The 18854-nt window shown below is 48.1% G+C and overlaps 1 protein-coding gene across 1 annotated transcript in view; it reads right to left on the bottom strand.

Annotated features, from left to right (window-relative positions):
• ryr2a (ryanodine receptor 2a (cardiac)) overlaps positions 1 to 18854 on the bottom strand; it is a 1117859-nt gene that overhangs the window by 482097 nt on the left and 616908 nt on the right. Inside the window, exon 23 of the mRNA XM_072511661.1 lies at positions 8349 to 8432. Within this exon, the coding sequence (XP_072367762.1) occupies positions 8349 to 8432 (84 nt within the window). The remainder of the gene's footprint in view (positions 1 to 8348; positions 8433 to 18854) is intronic.

The following is an 18854-nucleotide window of genomic DNA, read 5'->3' on the forward strand; positions in this document are numbered from 1 at the left end:
AAGGGGAGGCGCTGAAGGAAGTGAAGGAGACGTTATTGCAGCACGATGATCAACTTGCCTCGATGGAGAAAGAGATGCGGAAAGTGATGGATACTAACAAGGATCTGCGAGGAAAAATGGAAGACCTGGAAAATAGATCCAGGCGACAGAACTTGAGGATTGTGGGGCTGCCCGAAGGAGTTGAAGGACCGAAGCCGACTGAGTATTTTGCCGCGATGCTGGCAAAACTACTGGGGGATGGGGAGGACCCCTCCCGATATGAACTGGATCGGGCTCATCGGTCGTGGAGGCCTGTACCAAAGGCGAGTGAGCCGCCAAGGGTAGTGACTCTGTGCTTCCGTAGGTACAGGGTGAAGGATAAGGTCCTGAGCTGGGCCAAGCAGAAGTGGGTGGTGCAGTGGGCTGGAGCTGGTATACGTGTATACCAGGACTTTACGGTGGAGCTGGCAAGGAGGCGAGCTGCCTTCAACCGGGTGAAGAGGGCACTGTACATTAGCAAGGTGCGGTGCGGCATTGTATATCCAGCGAAGCTGAGGGTGACTTACAAGCTCAGGGACTTTTATTTTGGAACGGCGGAAGCAGCGGAGGAGTTTGCGAAAGCAGAAGGACTGTGGCAGAACTGACAAATTGAGGAATGGCCATGTGCCGATGTAACCTCATGACTGTATTTTCTTCTTTTTTGTATCACTGTGCGCGGGTGTAGAGATTAAAGGAGCCAAGGTGGTATATATTTGAACAAGGGAAGGGACGGGACTTTCACTCAAAATGAGAGTTCTTTGGGGTGTAGGTGGATAGGCGGGGTTTGTGTGCTAAAAGGGGATCTTTGGGCTTTCCTGGGGCCGGGCAAGTGGGAAGGGGACCCGGGTGGGGGCCTCCACGCTGGCCGGTGTGTGCCGGCCAGTGAACGGGAGTGAGGTGGGGGGAGGGGCTGCGGCCATCGGAGCCTGGCACAACAGGGTCTGAGTGGTCTAGCCGGGGTGGAAAGTTGGGGGGGAAGGAACCGAGGGTAGGGGGAGGAGTTTTACAAGAGGCAGTGGACGGGAGGAGCTGGAGACCTGGGGTGGGGGGGTGGGGGGGTGGGGGTGGGAGCTGTGTAAGATTAAGGGTGACTACGGGTAATCCCTGATTTATTTTTGTCATTTGTTTATGTAAACATGTGGGTTGAGGTTTGGGGGTTGGTGGGTAGATGGGATCGTTGTTGTTATTATGGGGACTGACATATCTTGCTGATTATTGTTTATTGTTGATGGATGTAAATGTGGGAGAAAATGTGAAAATGGAGGAGAATAAAAAAATGTATTTAAAAAAAGGGCTTTACATCATGCAAAATGTTATTGTTGACCTTTCCATGGGCAAATTGGCTAATGTGTTTTCCAAATCTGAACAGCAAATACACTTCAGAAAAATGTATTAAAATAGCTGGATAGGACTTTGGGTAACGCAGCCACTACAGAAATGCAAGTCTTACTTTCTTCTCAAAAGGCACAATTTATGAGCAGCACTGTAGCACAGTGGTTAGCACTGTTGCCTCACAGCACCAGGGATCCGGGTTTGATTCCCGGCTTGAGTCACTGTCTTTGTGGAGTCTGCACCTTCTCCCCGTGTCTGCGTGAGTTTCCTCCGGGTGCTCCGATTTCCTCCCACAAGTCCCGAAAGACATGCGTGTTAGATGAATTGTCATTCTGAATTCTCCCTCAGTGTACCCGAACAGGCGCGTAAGTGTTGCAACTAGGGGATTTTCACAGTAACTTCACTGCAGTGTTACTGTAAACTTACTTGTGACACCTGTAAAGATTATTATTATTTAAGTTTAAATACTCCCCCACTCTCCTGTACCACTTGACACCTTTAGAGTTCAGAAATCTATCCAATTCCTTCTTCAATACATTCAGTGACTTGGCCTCCACAGCCTTCTGTGGTAGTAAATTCCACAGGTTCACCATCCTCTGAGTTAAGAGGTTCGTCTTCATCTCAGACCTAAATGGCCTATCCTGTATTCTGAGACTGTGACTCCTTGTTCTCGAACCCCCACAACCAGCGGAAACAACATCTAGTCTGTTCAGTCCTGTCAGAATTATATATGTTTCAATTAGATCCCCCTCTGATTCTTCTGAATTCCAGTGAATACAGTAAGAAGTTTTACAACACCAGGTTAAAGTCCAACAGGTTTGTTTCGATGTCACTAGCTTTCGGAGCGCTGCTCCTTCCTCAGGTGAATGAAGAGGTATGTTCCAGAAACATATATATAGACAGATTCAAAGATGCCAGACAATGCTTGGAATGCGAGCATTAGCAGGTGATTAAATCTTTACAGATCCAGAGATGGGGTAACCCCAGGTTAAAGAGGTGTGAATTGTGTCAAGCTAGGACAGTTGGTAGGAATTTGCAGGCCAGATGGTGGGGGATGAATGTAATGTGACATGACTCTCAGGTCCCGGTTGAGGCCGCACTCATGTGTGCGGAACTTGGCTATAAGCTTCTGCTCGGCGATTCTGCGTTGTCGCGCGTGAATACAGGCCTAGTCAATCCAATCTCTCCCCATATGACAATCCTGCCATCCCAGGAATCAGTCTGGTGAACCTTCGCGGAACTCCCTCTATGGCAGGCATATCATTTCTTAGAGAAGGAGACAAAAACTGCAGACAATAATCCAGGCATGGTCTCACCAAGGCCCTGTACAGCTGTAGTAAGACATCCAATTTCTCAGAAGTAACATTTTTGACTCTGATGAGCAAAAACAAAAAAATAAACACCTAAAACTGCAGATAAAAAAGAAAAGATAATGGATCGACTGAAGAAATGCTCCATAAATGTGTGTGCTGCTGGGACAACCAGCTTGTCAGAGCTTTAAATATTCAACATTTTGTCACTTATATTGGCATTTCTTTCTTTATTGCTGCTGCATAAAATGCATGCCCATTTGTTATTTCAAGATGAACATTGACAGTCCTACACAATATGAAAACCTGCGTTTGCTGAAGTAAAAAGCAGAGCTTTGAACAATTTTCATGTGTACATCAAATTGCTGTCAAATTGTCAGTCAAGCCAAGGACATGGGTGCAGATGCTTCAACGGAAATGATAATAGACACACAGGGATGAGTTCAAATATAATAAAAGGCCTGATGTGCGGCGAAAACCATGAACTTGGAAACCGAGTGGGTGCCACTGAAGCATCAACATGACCTTACAGGCCATTGTATTACCTTGAATCATATGTGGAGATGTATTTGTTTTTGGTTTGTTACTCAAGTTATTGGCTTATTTTTGACAAGGTGTTTCCACTTGTGGAAAGGGTCATGAAAAGTAGGGCAGTCCAATACAAAAAGGTGGTCACTAATAAATCCAATAAGGAATTCAGGAGAAACTCCTTCAACCAGAGGGTGGTTAGAATGTGGAACTCGTACCATAAAGTAAAGTTGAGGTGAACACCCTCAATGCATTTAAGGGGAAGCCAACTAAGTCCACATGGGAGAAAAGAGTAGAAGGACACGCTGATAAGATTAGATGAAGCTGGGGATGCTGGGGGAGTAGGAGGCTCCTGTGGAGCCTAAGTGTTGGCATAAACCAGTTGCGAGCCGACTGGACTGATTCTATGATGTACTTTTATGTGGTGTTAAAAAAGGGGGAAAGTGAAAAAGAAATGCCACCTCAAAAGAGGAACCTTACCCTCAACAACTTACACTGGCCTAGATATTCCTCAGAATATTCCACCAGCGTTATAACCATATCACCTTTCCGTAGGCCACCCACTTCAACTCCAGCAGGCTACTAGGGTTCAGCCCCTCTAGCGTTTTCCAGGAAGGCTCTGAGTGGTGGGCCTGCCTGCCAGTACTTAAGAGCCTGCTGCAGGTCTCAAACATCTGAGCAGCCCAGCCGGAGCTAGCAGTCTACACTGTAGGCCTGCCAACCCTCCAGGGTTCTCTTGCAGTCTTCACTGATCACAGATAAGTCTCCTCGATGGAGCTGGCAGCAATCCAAGAGAAAATAATCCTAGGGGTGTGGAACTAAAATGTTAAGGAGAAGCAAACTCTCTAAATAAGAATGACTGATAACATGATACAAAGAATACTGGCAGTGGAATGTTGAAAAGACATCAGAGGGAAATGTCCACATATAACACAAAACCTTTGAAGGAGAATTTTCTTTCCAGTCACAAAACCAAAAGAGCAAAAATGGTGGTAATATTGACAGCTCTGTAAATATTTGTTTTTTTGTTTTCATTGTATGTATAATATTCCACGAAAGTGCTTTGAGATGTCGTCAAAAATGTTGACCATTTCATTGGCACCAATTCAATTGATATCTTCATCCCAATGTTTTCTCAGTAATGGCACTGTGCTACCACTATTAGAGAACAATTAAGTTAAAACAGTTAGCATGCTGTTACTATTCTGCATGATGTGATAAAATTATTCTTTTCATTGATACGGCGACCAAGCTGGTAGCAACATCAGTTGCGCAGTTCCAACAGTCATTATGCCACTCGAAACAAGAGTAACAAACGGATTTGTAATGATTGCATCTGAAGGGATGCTGGATAAATATATGAGGGATAAGGGAATAGAAAGTTACACTGATAGGTTCAGAAAGAAGGCTGCAAGGAGGCGTGTGTGCAGCATAAACACCAACATGTAGCAGCTGGGCCAAAGGCTTGCAGACACTAGAATTGTTTTTTCACTATCAGGATTGGAGATCATAGGAACATAGGAATTAGGAGCAAAGTAGGCAATTCAGCCCTTAGAGCCTGCTCCGCCATTCGATCAGATCATGGCTGAGCTCTTCCCGGTCTCAAATCCACCTCCCTACCTGTTCGCCATATCCCTTTAACCCATTTTTTAAGATCAGAAATTTATCTATCTCACTCTTGAAACCATTTAATGATTCGGACTCCACCGCACAATGGGGCAGCGAGTTCCACAAATTCAACACCTCCTCATCTCAGTTCTAAATCTACCATCAGTCAAAGTATATCTGTGACCTCTTGTTCTAGATTGGCCCACAAGGGGGAACATTTGGTCTACATTTACTTTACCAATCCCTTTTAGTATTTTATACACCTCGATCAGATCCCCTCTCATCCTTCTAAAATCCAGGGTGTATAAACCCAAACTGTTTAATCTCTCCTCATACGTCAACCCTTTCATCCCCGGAATCAATCTGGTGAACCTCCTCTGAACTGCCTCCAACGCCACCATATCCTTCCTCAAATAAGGAGACCAATACAGGACACAATACTCCAGATGTGATCTCACCAACACCCAATAACATTGCAACAATGCTTCTCACCTTTTATACTCCAGTCCTTTTGCAATACATGCTAAGATTCCATTTGCTTTTTTTATTACATGTATTTTTTGTATGCAGACTTTCTGCGATTCATGAATGAAGACAACCAGAACCCACTACCTGGCCGCATTTTGAATCTGCTTTCCATTTAAATAATAATTTGCTGTCTATTGTTTTGGCCAAAATGGATAACCTCACACTTATCTACATTAAACTCCATCTGCCAGATTTTGGCCCAATCTCCTAGCCTATCTATATCCATCAGTAAAATCTGTATCTCCTCTTCACTGCTGCTTTCCCACCTATTTAATATCATCCCCAAATTTTGCTTTGTCACACTCTGTCCCTGCTTGCATTTATGTAGATTATAAACAGTTGAGGTCTGAGGACTGAACCCTGCGGCACCCCGCTAGTTACAGTTCGCCAGCCAGAGGAGGATCCATTTAACCCGATCCTCTGCTTTCTGTCAGTCAGCCAATCCTCGATCTAGTATTCTACCCCCAATCCCTGCGATCTCACCTTCTGGATCAATCTTTTATGCAGCACCTTGTCAAACGCTAGATATACCACTTTAAGGGTGGCACGTAGCAAAGAGATTAGTACTGTTGCTTCACAGCATCAGGGCCCCGGGTTCGATAGCCGGTTTGGGTCACTGTCTGCGCGGAGTTTGCACATTCTCCCTATGTCTGCGTGGGTCTTCTCTGGGTTCTCCGGTTTCCTCCCACAAGTCCCGAAAGGCATGCTGTTAGGTGAATTGGACATTCTAAATTCTCCCTCTGTGTACCCGCATAAGCGTCGGAATGTGGCGACGAGGGGATTTTCGCAGTAACTTCATTGCAGCGTTAATGTAAGCCTACTTGTGACAATAAAGATTTTTTTTTTTTTAAGTAATCTGTCTGCTCCATCGGCCTCAGTGTATTTCTGGCCCTGGAAAACTATCTAAGGTCAATTACCCCACATAGGTTCTGTGGACATCCACGTCAGCATGTGCACCCATAACTCATTGGAGCGAGTAGGCCAAGGCAGACACCCTTTCAAGAAGCTCCAAACCAAGCCTGCAGATGAAGGATTTCCAGAATCTTCTCGGTGAAGGTCCTAACCTCCAGCAATGGATATTTTCCTCGGTCATATTCTGGATGTCTGATGGTCAATGGATGGCCATCTGCATTCAGATATAATGAAGTATTAATAGGGCCCTGCAGGATTATGGTTGTGGTACTGCCCTGCTTACCAAGAGGACATGAATTTAGTTCTCACCGCACAAAGTTGTGTGTTTGAATCTGATCATTTGTTGGCCATCAACAAAAACTCAGCTGAACTGCTAGAATGTCACTGCCCTTGGGAAGCGGGGAACATTTTGAGGATAATGAGTCACGGATCATAAGTGTGATCATTTCAGACTCGTCAAAGTACCAGGTCATTTGTCTTCTCAAACCTGAGACACTTAATCGGGTACGAATGGACTAATTGCAGATGTATTTTGCAATATCTGATTCAGGCTTTCAACCAGACTGAGGATGTTAAGGATAAAATCCAGTGTGCATTTACAGAATTAAACAAGAAAGTAGGCAGATTGAGTCAGCATGCCTCCACTGAGTTGCATACAGGCCAGCTGTTCTGTTATTTCTGCCCTTACGCCCACTGCTGCTTACCACATCCCACCAGAGGGCTTTCAGGAAATTATAGAACGAGTACGTGCATCCATGCCCCGTGGAGAATCTCCACAGTCACCGACCACCACAAGCTGCCAGAGACGGAGTGCCATCGGTTCACGTTATAAGAGTTCTGTCATGCCACAATCAAATAATATTAATAAGCTTGTGACTGAATCATGAACTCCATGACTTCTCCCAAAAGGAGAAAAACATTGTTGTTTTCTGTTGGCTTTATCCAAGGGTCAACTACGAGAATGTACTGTAGACATCAGATAGTGGTGCAGGTGGACTTTATGGAAATTTAATGGAAAGAAACTTTCTAACATGAATATGTCTTATGGCATGCAGTTAAATAAATTGATTATTGGCTGGCAATTATAAAAAGTATTTTGGATGATTCTACACACAACCACCCTCTTCAAACACTTGGGAGTATTATTATTCAACTGTTTTGAACATTGAATGTCTTTTGTAGCTTTTATTTTTAAGTCTTCAGCCTTGAATTTCGATTTTCAATTTGGAAACTGAGCAAATGATTTGACGTGTGCTGATTTGAGTCCGCTTGCCTCTCCACATTACATCTTGCTCCTGACCCAGGCACTGTGCCCCCTGCCATATCACACCAGACAACTTTCAGGAAAGCATGGATGGGTAGGATTATTCACCCTGTGACAAAACTGCACAGTTGCCTGTCATCACAAGCTGCCAGGGACTAAGTGTCAGTTCAAGATCTTCAACTCCAATCCAGAACGCAGGTCTGTCATGGCATCATCACTTACTAATAATAAACTTGCAACTGAGGGAAGGTCATCAGCCTGAAATGTTAACCTTGTTTCTCCTTTCACGGGTGCAGCCTGATCTGCTGAGTATTTCCAGCATTTTCTCCTGGTGCCCTCAGCAACCTTTAACTGTTCCCACTTCCCCAGTCAACTTACTTTTCAATATGGATATCCATTTCCCTACACCTCCATCCCCCACCAAGTTGGTCTGAGGGCTGCTGACTTTTTTAAGATTTTCTTTTTCAGGCCAGGTATTGTTTCACAGATGTCAGAACGTCCTTGCTACAATAAGCAAAGGAGACACAAGGAACCCAAGAACTACAGTTATCAGCATTACAGAAATCAGACACACCAACAATTTGATGATGGATCACAGAACAGGAGCAGGAGTGGGTCATTTAACCACTGGAGCCTGCTCTAATATTTAACTAGACCATGGCTGATCATCTACTTTCAACGCCACCTTCTTACTCTATGCCTTGAAGTTATTGGTATCAACTTCCCAGGGATTAGTCCGATGAACCTTTGTTGCATACGCTCAATGTCCCATATATCCTGCCTTACGAGATCACATTGCACACAATACTCCGATATGTTTACATGTTATGGTTGCCCAAGCTACTTACTTCCTGGGAAGCTTTAAGTTTTTCACCTTGTCTTCTGCCTGGTCATCAGCAATGCCAACATGGCAACCCAAAGCCATAAGCGTCCTGAAAAATAAAAACACAGTAAATAAGTAGTACTTCAACCAACATCAGGAATCATCATTTACATTATGTTGACAGCCTGGGTTGTTCCAGCCAAACTGTTACAGTACTGCTACAATGCTGGCAGCTACCCAGCAATGTGCAACATTGCTCAGGTATGTCAGGTGCACAAAAGCAGGATAAATCCAACCCGACCAATTACCTCCCCATCAACCTACTCTCGATCATCAGAAAAGAGATGGAAGGTGTCACCAACAGCGCTATCAAGCAGCACTTGTTCAGCAGTAACCTGCTCACTGACTCAATGTCACACAGTTCCTGACCTCATTACAACCTTGGTTCAAACATGGATAAAAGTACTGAACTCCAGATATGAGGTGTGAGTGACTGCCCTTGATATAAAGGCTGTATTTGACTGAGTGTGGCATCAAAGAACCCGAGAAAAACTGGAGTTAATGGGAATAAGGGAGAAAACGCTCCACAGGTTGGTTTCCACAAGGAAGATAGCTGCGGTTGTTGGAGGTCAATCATCTCAGTTACTGGACATCACTACAGGAGTTCCTCAGGATGGTGTCCTAGAACCAACAATCTTCAGCTGCTTCATCAATGATCTTCCTTCCATCATAAGGTCATTAACTGGGATGTTCACTGATGATTCCATAATGTTCAACACCATTCATGGCCCCTCAGATCCTGAAGCAGTTCATGTCCAAATGCAGCTAGATCTGGACAATAGCCAGGCTTGGGCTGATAAGTGCCAAGGAACATTTGTGCCACACAAGTGCCAGACAATGACCATCTTCAACAGGACAGAATCTACCCATCACTCTTGATATACAATGAAACTACCATTGCTGAAACCCCCACTATCAATGCCCTGGGATTACCAGAAAAGTAACTGGATTAGATCCATAAATACATTGCCTACAACAGCAGGTCAGGGGCTACGAATCCTGCGGTGAGTAACTCATCTGCTCACTCCCCTAAGTCTGTCAACCATCAACAAGGCACATATCAGAAGGGTAATGTAAATACCCTCCCATTGCTTGGATGAGTGGCATTACAACAACACTCAAGAAGCTCAACACCATCCAGGACAAAGTTACCTGCTTGATTTGAACGGCAAATACGAAAATCACTCCCTTCACCACTGACGCACAGTAACAACAGTGTGTAGGATCTACAAGATGCACTGTGGGAACTCACAAAGGTTCCTTAGACAGCACTTTCCAAACACATGACCGTGACCATCTAGAAGGAAAAGAGCATCAGACAATTGGTAACACCACCACCTGGAAGTGCCCCTCCAAGTCACTTATCATCCTATTTGGAACATGTGCTAGTCACCACGGTTGTATTGTATATGCTGCATACGAGGGGCATTACAGTAAGGCCCCTGTATTACAGGTATGGGGGTAGATCCCTGCCTGCTGGCTCCGCCCAGTAGGCGGAGTATAAATGTGTCGGCTCTCTGAGCTGCAGCCATTTCGGCAGCAGCTGCGGGAGGCTACACATCTGTGTGTAATAAAACCTCGATTACACTCTACTCTCGCCTCATCGTAACTGATAGTGCATCAATTTATTACGCAGAGATTTTACAATGATGGATCTCCGCATCAAGCCTGATCGCCTGCAGCTGCACCCTCAAGCAGACAACGCCACGTCGGCCATCGCACATTGACTAGCTTGCTTTGAAGCATACATTGGATCTGCGACAGAACCACCCTCAGAGGCACAGAAGCCCCAGATCCTTTACACGCGGCTGAGCTCCGATATCTTCCCCCTCATCCGGGATGCGCCGACCTATGCAGACGCCATGGCGCTACTGAAGGAGAACTACACTCAGCAGATCAACAGAATCTATGCCAGGCACCTCCTGTCCACGCGGCATCAACTCACCGGTGAGTCTGTGGAAGATTTCTGGCGTGCCCTGCATGCCCTGGTGAGAGACTGCGATTGCCAGGCCGTTTTGCCCTTTGAACATTCTGACCTGTTAGTTAAGAGACGCGTTCGTTGCGGGCATAGGGTCGGCCTACATTCGCCAGCGCCTCTTAGAAGGTGCGACCCTCGGCCTCGCGGCGACCAAGAAACTAGCGCTCTCCCTCACAGTCGCCTCACGCAATGTACAGGCGTATGCCCCCGACCGCAGGGCCCACCCCTCCTGGGCATCGTGGACCCCACCAGCGAACACCCCACCCTGGACCTCATCAGCGACCGCCCCCAGCCAACGCCAGGCCTGCGCCGCGCGGTAGCCATCCAACCCCGGGGGACCCAAGTGCTACTTCTACGGACAGACAAAACACCCCCGGCAACACTGCCCGGCGCGGAGCGTGCTCTGCAAAGCCTGCGGGAAGAAAGGACATTTTGCTGCTGTGTTCCAGGCCCGCTCGATTGGCGCTATTGTCCCTGCACCCCCCACGTGCGACACGTGGGTGCCGCCATCTTCCTCGCCTCAGACCACGTGCGGCCCATGGGTGCCGCCATCTTGCTCGCCTCACAAAACGTGCAGACCGTGGGCGCCGCCATCTTGCTCGCATCACAACACGTGCGGCCCGTGGGTGCCGCCATCTTGCCTGCCTCAGGACACGTGTGGCCCGTGGGCGCCACCATCTTCCCTGCCTCAGGACCCCTGCTCGTCGGCCACCTCATTGCCTGCAACCGCCGCCGACCAGCCGCGTCTCGCCGCCATCACCATCGACCAGTCCCGACCGCACAACCTCACGACTGCGTCGACAACGGTGAAGGTCGACGGGCACAAGATATCCTGCCTTATGGACTCCGGGAGCACTGAGAGCTTCATCCACCCCGGAACGGTAACGTGCTGCTCCCTCACGGTACCCCCATCAACCAGAAAATCTCCCTGGCTTCCAGATCCCACTCCGTAGCGATCGGGGGGTACTGCACCGCCGCCACCACCATCCAGGGCATAGAGCTCAGTGGCTTCCGGCTCTGCGTCGTCCCCAACCTCTGCACTGCCTTGCTACTCGGCCTGGACTTCCGGTGCAACCTTCAGAGCCTAACCCTGAAATTTGGCGGGCCCCTACCACCCCTTACTGTCTGCGGTCTCACGACCCTTCAGGTCGACCCGCCTTCTCTGTTTGCAAACCTCACCCCGGATTGCAAACCCGTCGCCACCAGGAGCAGACGGTACAGCGCCCAGGACTGGACCTTCATTAGGTCTGAGGTCCAGCGGCTGCTACGGGAAGGTATTATCGAGGCCAGCAACTGCCCCTGGAGAGCCCAAGTGGTAGTTGTGAAAACTGGGGAGAAAAACAGGATGGTTGTTGACTACAGCCAGACCATCAATCGGTACACGCAGCTCGACGCGTACCCCCTCCTATGCATATCTGATATGGTCAATCAGATTGCACAGTACCGGGTCTTCTCGACAGTGGACCTGAAATCTGCCTACCACCAGCTCCCAATCGCAAGGCGGACCGCCCGTACACCACGTTTGATGCGCACGGCCGACTTTTCCACTTCCTTAGGGTTCCCTTTGGCGCCACTAACGGGGTCTCGGTCTTCCAACGGGAGATGGACCGAATGGTTGACCGGTATGGACTGCTGGCCACTTTCCCGTACCTGGATTACGTCACCATCTGCGGCCACGACCAGCAGGACCACGACGCTAACCTTTCCAAATTCCTCCACATCGCTAAACTCCTCAACCTAACCTACAACAAGGAGAAGTGCGTGTTCAGCACAAACCGATTAGCCATCCTCGGCTCTGTGGTCCAGAACAGAGTGCTGGGGCCCGACCCCGATCACATGCGCCCCCTCATGGAACTCCCCCTTCCCCACTGCCCCAAGGCCCTCAAACGATGCCTGGGCTTCTTCTCGTACTACGCACAGTGGGTCCCTAACTATGTGGACAAGGCCCAGCCACTCATTCACTCCACCGTTTTCCCCCTGACGGCCGAGCCTCACCAGGCCTTCAACCGTATCAAGGCCGACATTGCCAAGGCCGCGATGCTCGCGGTCGACGAGACGCTCCCCTTCTAAGTCAAGAGCGACACATCAGACGTCGCTCTAGCCGCCACCCTCCAACCAGGCAGGCAGGCCCGTGGCATTCTTTTCCCGCATCCTCCATGCCTCCAAAATTCGGCACTCCTCCGTCGAAAAGGAGGCCCAAGCTATCGTTGAAGTTGTGCGGCATTGGAGGCATCACCTGGCCGGCAGGAAATTCACTCTCCTCACTGACCAACGGTCGGTTGCCTTCATGTTCAACAACACACAGCGGGGTAAGATCAAAAATGATAAGATCTTGAGGTGGAGGATCGAGCTCTTCACCTACAAGTATGAGATTTTGTATCGCCCCGGTAAGCTCAACGAGCCCCCCGATGCCCTATCTCGACTACAGTCAGACCATCAATCGGTACACGCAGCTCGACGCGTACCCCCTCCCACGCATATCTGATATGATCAATCAGATTGCACAGTACCGGGTCTTCTCGACAGTGGACCTGAAATCTGCCTACCACCAGCTCCCAATCGCAAGGCGGACCGCCCGTACACCACGTTTCTGGACCACATAGCCGAGGATGTGCCAGCGCACATGTGGATTGACTCCGGACCCTGCACGATGATCTCTGTCACCCAGGAGTCACCCGCTTTTATCACTTCGTAAAGGCCCGCAATCTGCCCCACGCCATCGAGGAAGTCAGGGCTATCACCAGAGACTGCCAGGTCTGCGCGGAGTGTAAACCTCACTTCTACCGGCCAGAACGAGCGCACCTGGTGAAGACCTCCCGCCCCTTTGAAAGCCTCAGCGTGGACTTCAAAGGGCCCCTCCCCTCCACCGACCGAAACACGTACTTTCTTAATGTGGTCGACGAATATTCCAGATTCCCCTTCGCCGTCCCATGCCCCGATATGACATCTGCCACCGTCATCAAAGCCCTCAACACCATCTTGGCTCTGTTTGGTTTCCCCGCCTACATCCACAGCGACCGGGGATCCTCAGTTATGAGCGATGAGCTGCGCCAGTACCTGCTCAACAGGGGCATTGCCTCGAGCAGGACGACCAGCTACAACCCCCGGGGAAACGGGCAGGTGGAGCGGGAAAATGGGACTGTCTGGAAGGCCTTCCAGCTGGCCCTACGGTCCAGAAATTCCCCGGCATCCTGCTGGCAGGAGGTCCTCCCCGACGCCCTCCACTCCATTCGGTCGCTCCTTTGCACTGCGACTAACAAAACTCCCCATGAACGTCTCTTTGCCTTCCCCAGGAAGTCCACACCCAATGTGGCTGGCAGCTCCAGGACCCGTCCTCCTCCGCAAGCACGTGCAGCTACACAAAGCGGACCCGTTGGTTGAGAGAGTACCGCTACTCCATGCAAACCCGCAGTATGCCTACGTGGCGTACCCCCACGGCCGCCAAGACACAGTCTCCCTCAGGGACCTGGCACCAGCTGGGGCATCAGCTGGGGCACCAGCTGGGTCCCCCCCTCCCCTCCCCTCCCTCCCCCCCCCTCCCCTCCCCCCCCTCCCCCCCCCCTCCCCCCTCCCCCCCCCTCCCCCCTCCCCCCCCCTCCCCCCCCTCCCCCCCCCCTCCCCTCCCCCCCTCCCCTCCCCCCCTCCCCTCCCCCCCCCTCTGCCCCGGCGCCACCCTCCCTCCCCCCAGCGCACCCCACCACGGCCCCCGCTCCAGGACGATCTGTCCTCCCCTTGGTCCCACCCGGGGATGAAGATGAGGTCGACACGCTCCTGGAGTCACCGAAGACCAAACCGACGCCAAAATCGCCACCAGAACTGCGGCGCTCACAACGACGGATCAAGGCGCCCGATCGTCTGAATGTGTAAACTTTTCCTTAAAATGTTAAGCACCTGAATGTAAATAGTTTTCCACCACCCCCGCTGGACTCTTTTTCAACAGGGGGTGAATGTGGTAGTCACCACTGTTGTATATACCGCATAGGAGGGGCATTACGATAAGGCCCCTGTACTACAGGTACGGGGGTCGATCCCTCCCTGCTGGCTCAGCCCAGTAGGCGGAGTATAAATGTGTGCTCTCCGAACTGCAGCCGTCTCGGCAGCAGCTGCGGGAGGCTACACATCTCTGCGTAATAAAGCCTCGATTACTCTTCACTCTCGTCTCGTCGTAATTGATATTGCATCAGAACTATATCACTGTTCCTTCTCTGTTGCTGGGTCAAAATCCTGAAACTCCCATCCTAAAAGCACTGTGGGTGTACCAGCACCACATGGATTTCAGCAGTTAAGGAAGACAGCTCACCACCACCTTCAAGGGAAATTAGGGATGGGTAATAAATGCTGGCCTACCCAGTGACGCTCACAACCCATGAATTCATTTAAAACATTCTAATTAGCATTTAACATTTGTATTATTGGCTATTGATTTCTGCTAGTGTTGTATATCGTTGTATTAGCTGTAAATAGCTAGGAACCACTCAGCTAGGAACTAACGTGTTATGCGTAAGTGTTCCGGGGGCCACATTGCACAGCTGCACTAGAGGCAGAAGTGATGTGTACATAACCTGTTGATCTGGCTTTTCTTTTGAACCAGACATCTTGGCCAAAATTAAACATAAAGGGCGCGATTCTCCCAATTGGAGACTAAGTGCTGCCGCCATGTGGAAAACCGGAGTGATTTCTGCCACGCTGGGAGCAAGCCCAACGTGGCACTTTTAAAAAAATGTACCCAGGATTGGGTTCTCAGTGCCATTTGATGCCAGTCTAATCTCGCTGACAGGTCACACTCTTCAGAGACGAGGGCGCCCTTTCCCAAATTGCTGTGCAGCCAGAGATCAAAGAGATAGCATCTTATTACAATCCTGCACCAAATCCCGATACTGAACAGAAAATCCAATATTTTATTTTAGTTTTGTAAGACTGTGAAGAAAGGATATCTCGTTCCAGGAGTGATTTCATGAAAAATAGGGATATGGTATATTGAAACAAACGTTATTACTAACACAGTATTAAAATATCATGAACGTCCCACAAGAAAAATAGCTTACAATTACCCCCTAAACAATGCTAATCAATATAGATTATGCTGCTCGCTTTCCCAAGGCAGTGGGAGGTGTAGACTGAGGGAGGCGGGTTCGCATGATGCACTGGGTGGGCTATGGTCATTAAGTCGTTTAGAATTATATTCATTGGAGTTTAGAAGAGCGAGAGGAGATCTCACAGAAACTTACAAAATTCTAACAGGATTAGACAGGGTAGATTCAAAAAGCATGTTCCCGATGGTGGGGGAGTCCAGAACTAGGGGTCAGAGTTGGAGGATAAGGGGTAAGCCTTTTAGGACTGAGGTGAGGAGAAATTTCTTGCCAAGAGAGTGGTGAATCTGAAATTCACTACCATAGAAAGTAGTTGAGGCCAAAATGTTGTGTAATATCAAGAAGGAATTCAATATAGCTCTTGGGGCCAAAGGGATCAAGGGATATGGGGAGAAGGCTGGATCAGGGTATTGAACTTAATGATCAGCCATGATCATAATGAATGGCGGAGCAGGTTCGAAGGCTGGAATGGCCTCCTCCTGCTTCTATTTTCCATGTGTGTCTCTATGTATGCATACAGTGGGACACAATAATCCTTAACTGCTATCTTTATTCCCACTCAACAACAAAACTATCTCAGCTCTCAATACATTTTCAAATACAATTAGCAGACCCAGATATACTTGCTTAATAGAGATGTTCTTTGAGACTCTTTTAAAGAGTCAGAACCATGCAGAAAATCTGGCTGTATTTCTCAGCTCGTTTCGGCTCACCTTTCCAGTCACACTACTAATCTGTCTACAGACATATCTTTAACTGAACTGCAGTGAGCGCAGATGCTTGACTTATGATTGCATCGCAATCTAAAACTCAACTAAAACTCCTTTTCTGCAAAATGCCTGATACCTTAGCTCCTCCCATTAATTATATAATTGTACCAAGCTGAAATCTAATTAGCTCCACAGGGAGTCCCCTTAATCCAATCAAAACTCCATTCGCCCAAGCATTTTACAATGGCTTAATTGTACCTCTGGCTCCCAAAACCTGTCAAACCAGATGAATATGTCCTCAATTATGACACGAGAGAGTGTACTCATAAAACAAAGGCTTTAATAAATAGAGAACTTCGCCAGCCGGAGAGATGAGTGCTCACTGAGCGCCGCCCACAGGACGTCACCTTATATCAGGCCCCTGGGAGGTGGAGCCGGAGGCGGAGTCCCCCGGGGTTCCAAACCCGGTCTTAAAGGGACATTACATGCATCATCTTAAAGGCACATTACCCATTCATCACACCAGAATTCTTTAAAAACACGACTGCAGCAGTCATACACACGATAACCCAGGCTTTTAACCATTACTGAAATTCCTACAGTCACCACACTTAAAAAAAACTCTAGTTCAAAAAAAGCTGCTCCTCTGAGTTAATGGAACGCCTGTACAGCTATATTGAAAAAATACCTTAATCCCCCCTTGAAACCACCCAGACCTGAAAATCAAATAGCTTTTAAAAAGGCAATTGTCCATGAAATTGAATACAAACAATGCGGCTCAAAGCTTTTAGGCTTCTAGACATAGAAACAGGTTGAAAATGTTAAATAGCAATGACAGTTTTAAAATTTGTTCATGGGATGTGGGCGTCACTAGCAGGGCCAGCATTCATTGCTCTGCCTCCGCCTTCCCCCATCCTGCTGAGGTGACAAGTGGCCCTCACAGTTTCACTTGTCATACACACTGCATGGCAACAGGCCCGCTTGGAGCAGGATTAATCCCAGTAGTAGCAGGACGAGGCCCTTAAGTGTTCAATAATTGGCTTAAAATTAATTAATTAAAACTGAAATGAGGAGGAACTACTTCCCGCACCCATAGTGCGGTGGAGTCTGAATCATTAAATGGTTTCAAGAAGGTGATAGATATATTTCTGATAAAAATGGGTTAAAGGCGCGTGGTAAACAAGCAGGGAGGTGGATTTGAGACCAGGAAGAGATCAGCCATGATCTGATTGAATGGCGGAGCAGGCTCTAAGGGCTGAATTGCCTACTTCCTCTCCTGATTCCTATGTTCCTACGTTAAGGGTGGGAAGGTTGACCATGGACCTTCCCATCCATTACGTAATTCTGGCAGAGGCAGAAAGACAGGAGGGTTCAGACACAACACCACCCTGCTAATTGCATGCCTTTCCCGCCTCCAAGCCCGCCAGGTGCGAGAACAGAAGGGTCTATCCATGACCCCCCTGCAGCACCACTGAAACTCCCCATAGGCGAGTGTAACTAGAATACAAATCCCATTTTGTCATGCCTCAAAGCAAAAGTAGCACCAATTACAATACAGAGGTTTATGTTCAAAGGTTTTGGTCTTATATTTGTATTTAGATGGAAGAATCAGTTAACATTCTGATTGCACGAATAACAAAGGTGTAAGGGGCAGCAACACTATTGGAGCGCCAGAAAATGGATTGATAAATTCTGCCAAGTCAGCCATAAGAATCAGAGGCAGACGTTTTTCATTAGACTTTCTGGAGATCAGTCAGACCCTTTATACACGGCCTGGACTCATCATCCTGAATCAGGCTCAATCAGTCTGCATAACTGTGCAGTAAGTGCTCCCATCCTCCCAGTACTCGTACATGAATCAGTGGCAAAAATCCTTCCAGTTCTTATACAGTCAAAACATCTTCATGTCACAAATTACTTCTGAAGCGCTGTGTTTTGTTGTGAGGGAAGATTGAGATGACAAAGTCAAATTTATAAATATCATCACGTAGGCCTCTCAAGTTACATCCAAGTGAAACCACACTCCAGGGTTGTCACTGCAAAGAGCTTCTCCAGAATCTTGGATCAACTAAGTTCCTGAGGAATATTGGAAAGCATGCTGATTTCATTGCTAACCATTCCTTAATGCCTCCAATGGCACTGAAGCGATAGGTTCATTAGGGATTTCACAGCATTCTTTTTTTTCACTCATGATTATTATTGGGAACATGCTCCTACTTGTGGTCATGCTTTTTAAAATGGTATTGTAGGCAGTGGCCCTGAAATTCCAATTGCAATGACCCAGGCAGTTACACCACGATAGCACCCACTTATGCCCTCGAGAAACAACCCCATTAGAATATTCACTGGAAGAGGTGATAATTGTACCACTCCTATGGCAAACGTTTTAATAAATTTACCTCTTTTTGGGGGGGTAGGGGGGGGGGGGGGGGCGCTCTCCTCTCCCTGATTGCACGCTTTCCCTCTATGGCATAGTCGCACAGTCTTGCACCCTTCATGAGAGCAGGAAGCCTCACCTCATCAGGCACACCAGCAACAACTCGGAATTATCTATAGAGCCTTTAACGTAATAAAGTGTTCCAAGGCACTTCAAGGGAGTTATAAAGCGAGACTTGATGCTGAACCACAGAAAGTGATATTAGGGCAGATGGGCAAAAGCGTGGTCAAAAAGATAGTTTTTAGGGAACTTGTTA

The sequence above is a fragment of the Scyliorhinus torazame genome, chromosome 1, assembly GCF_047496885.1.
Source record: "Scyliorhinus torazame isolate Kashiwa2021f chromosome 1, sScyTor2.1, whole genome shotgun sequence".
Classification (NCBI taxonomy): domain Eukaryota; kingdom Metazoa; phylum Chordata; class Chondrichthyes; order Carcharhiniformes; family Scyliorhinidae; genus Scyliorhinus; species Scyliorhinus torazame.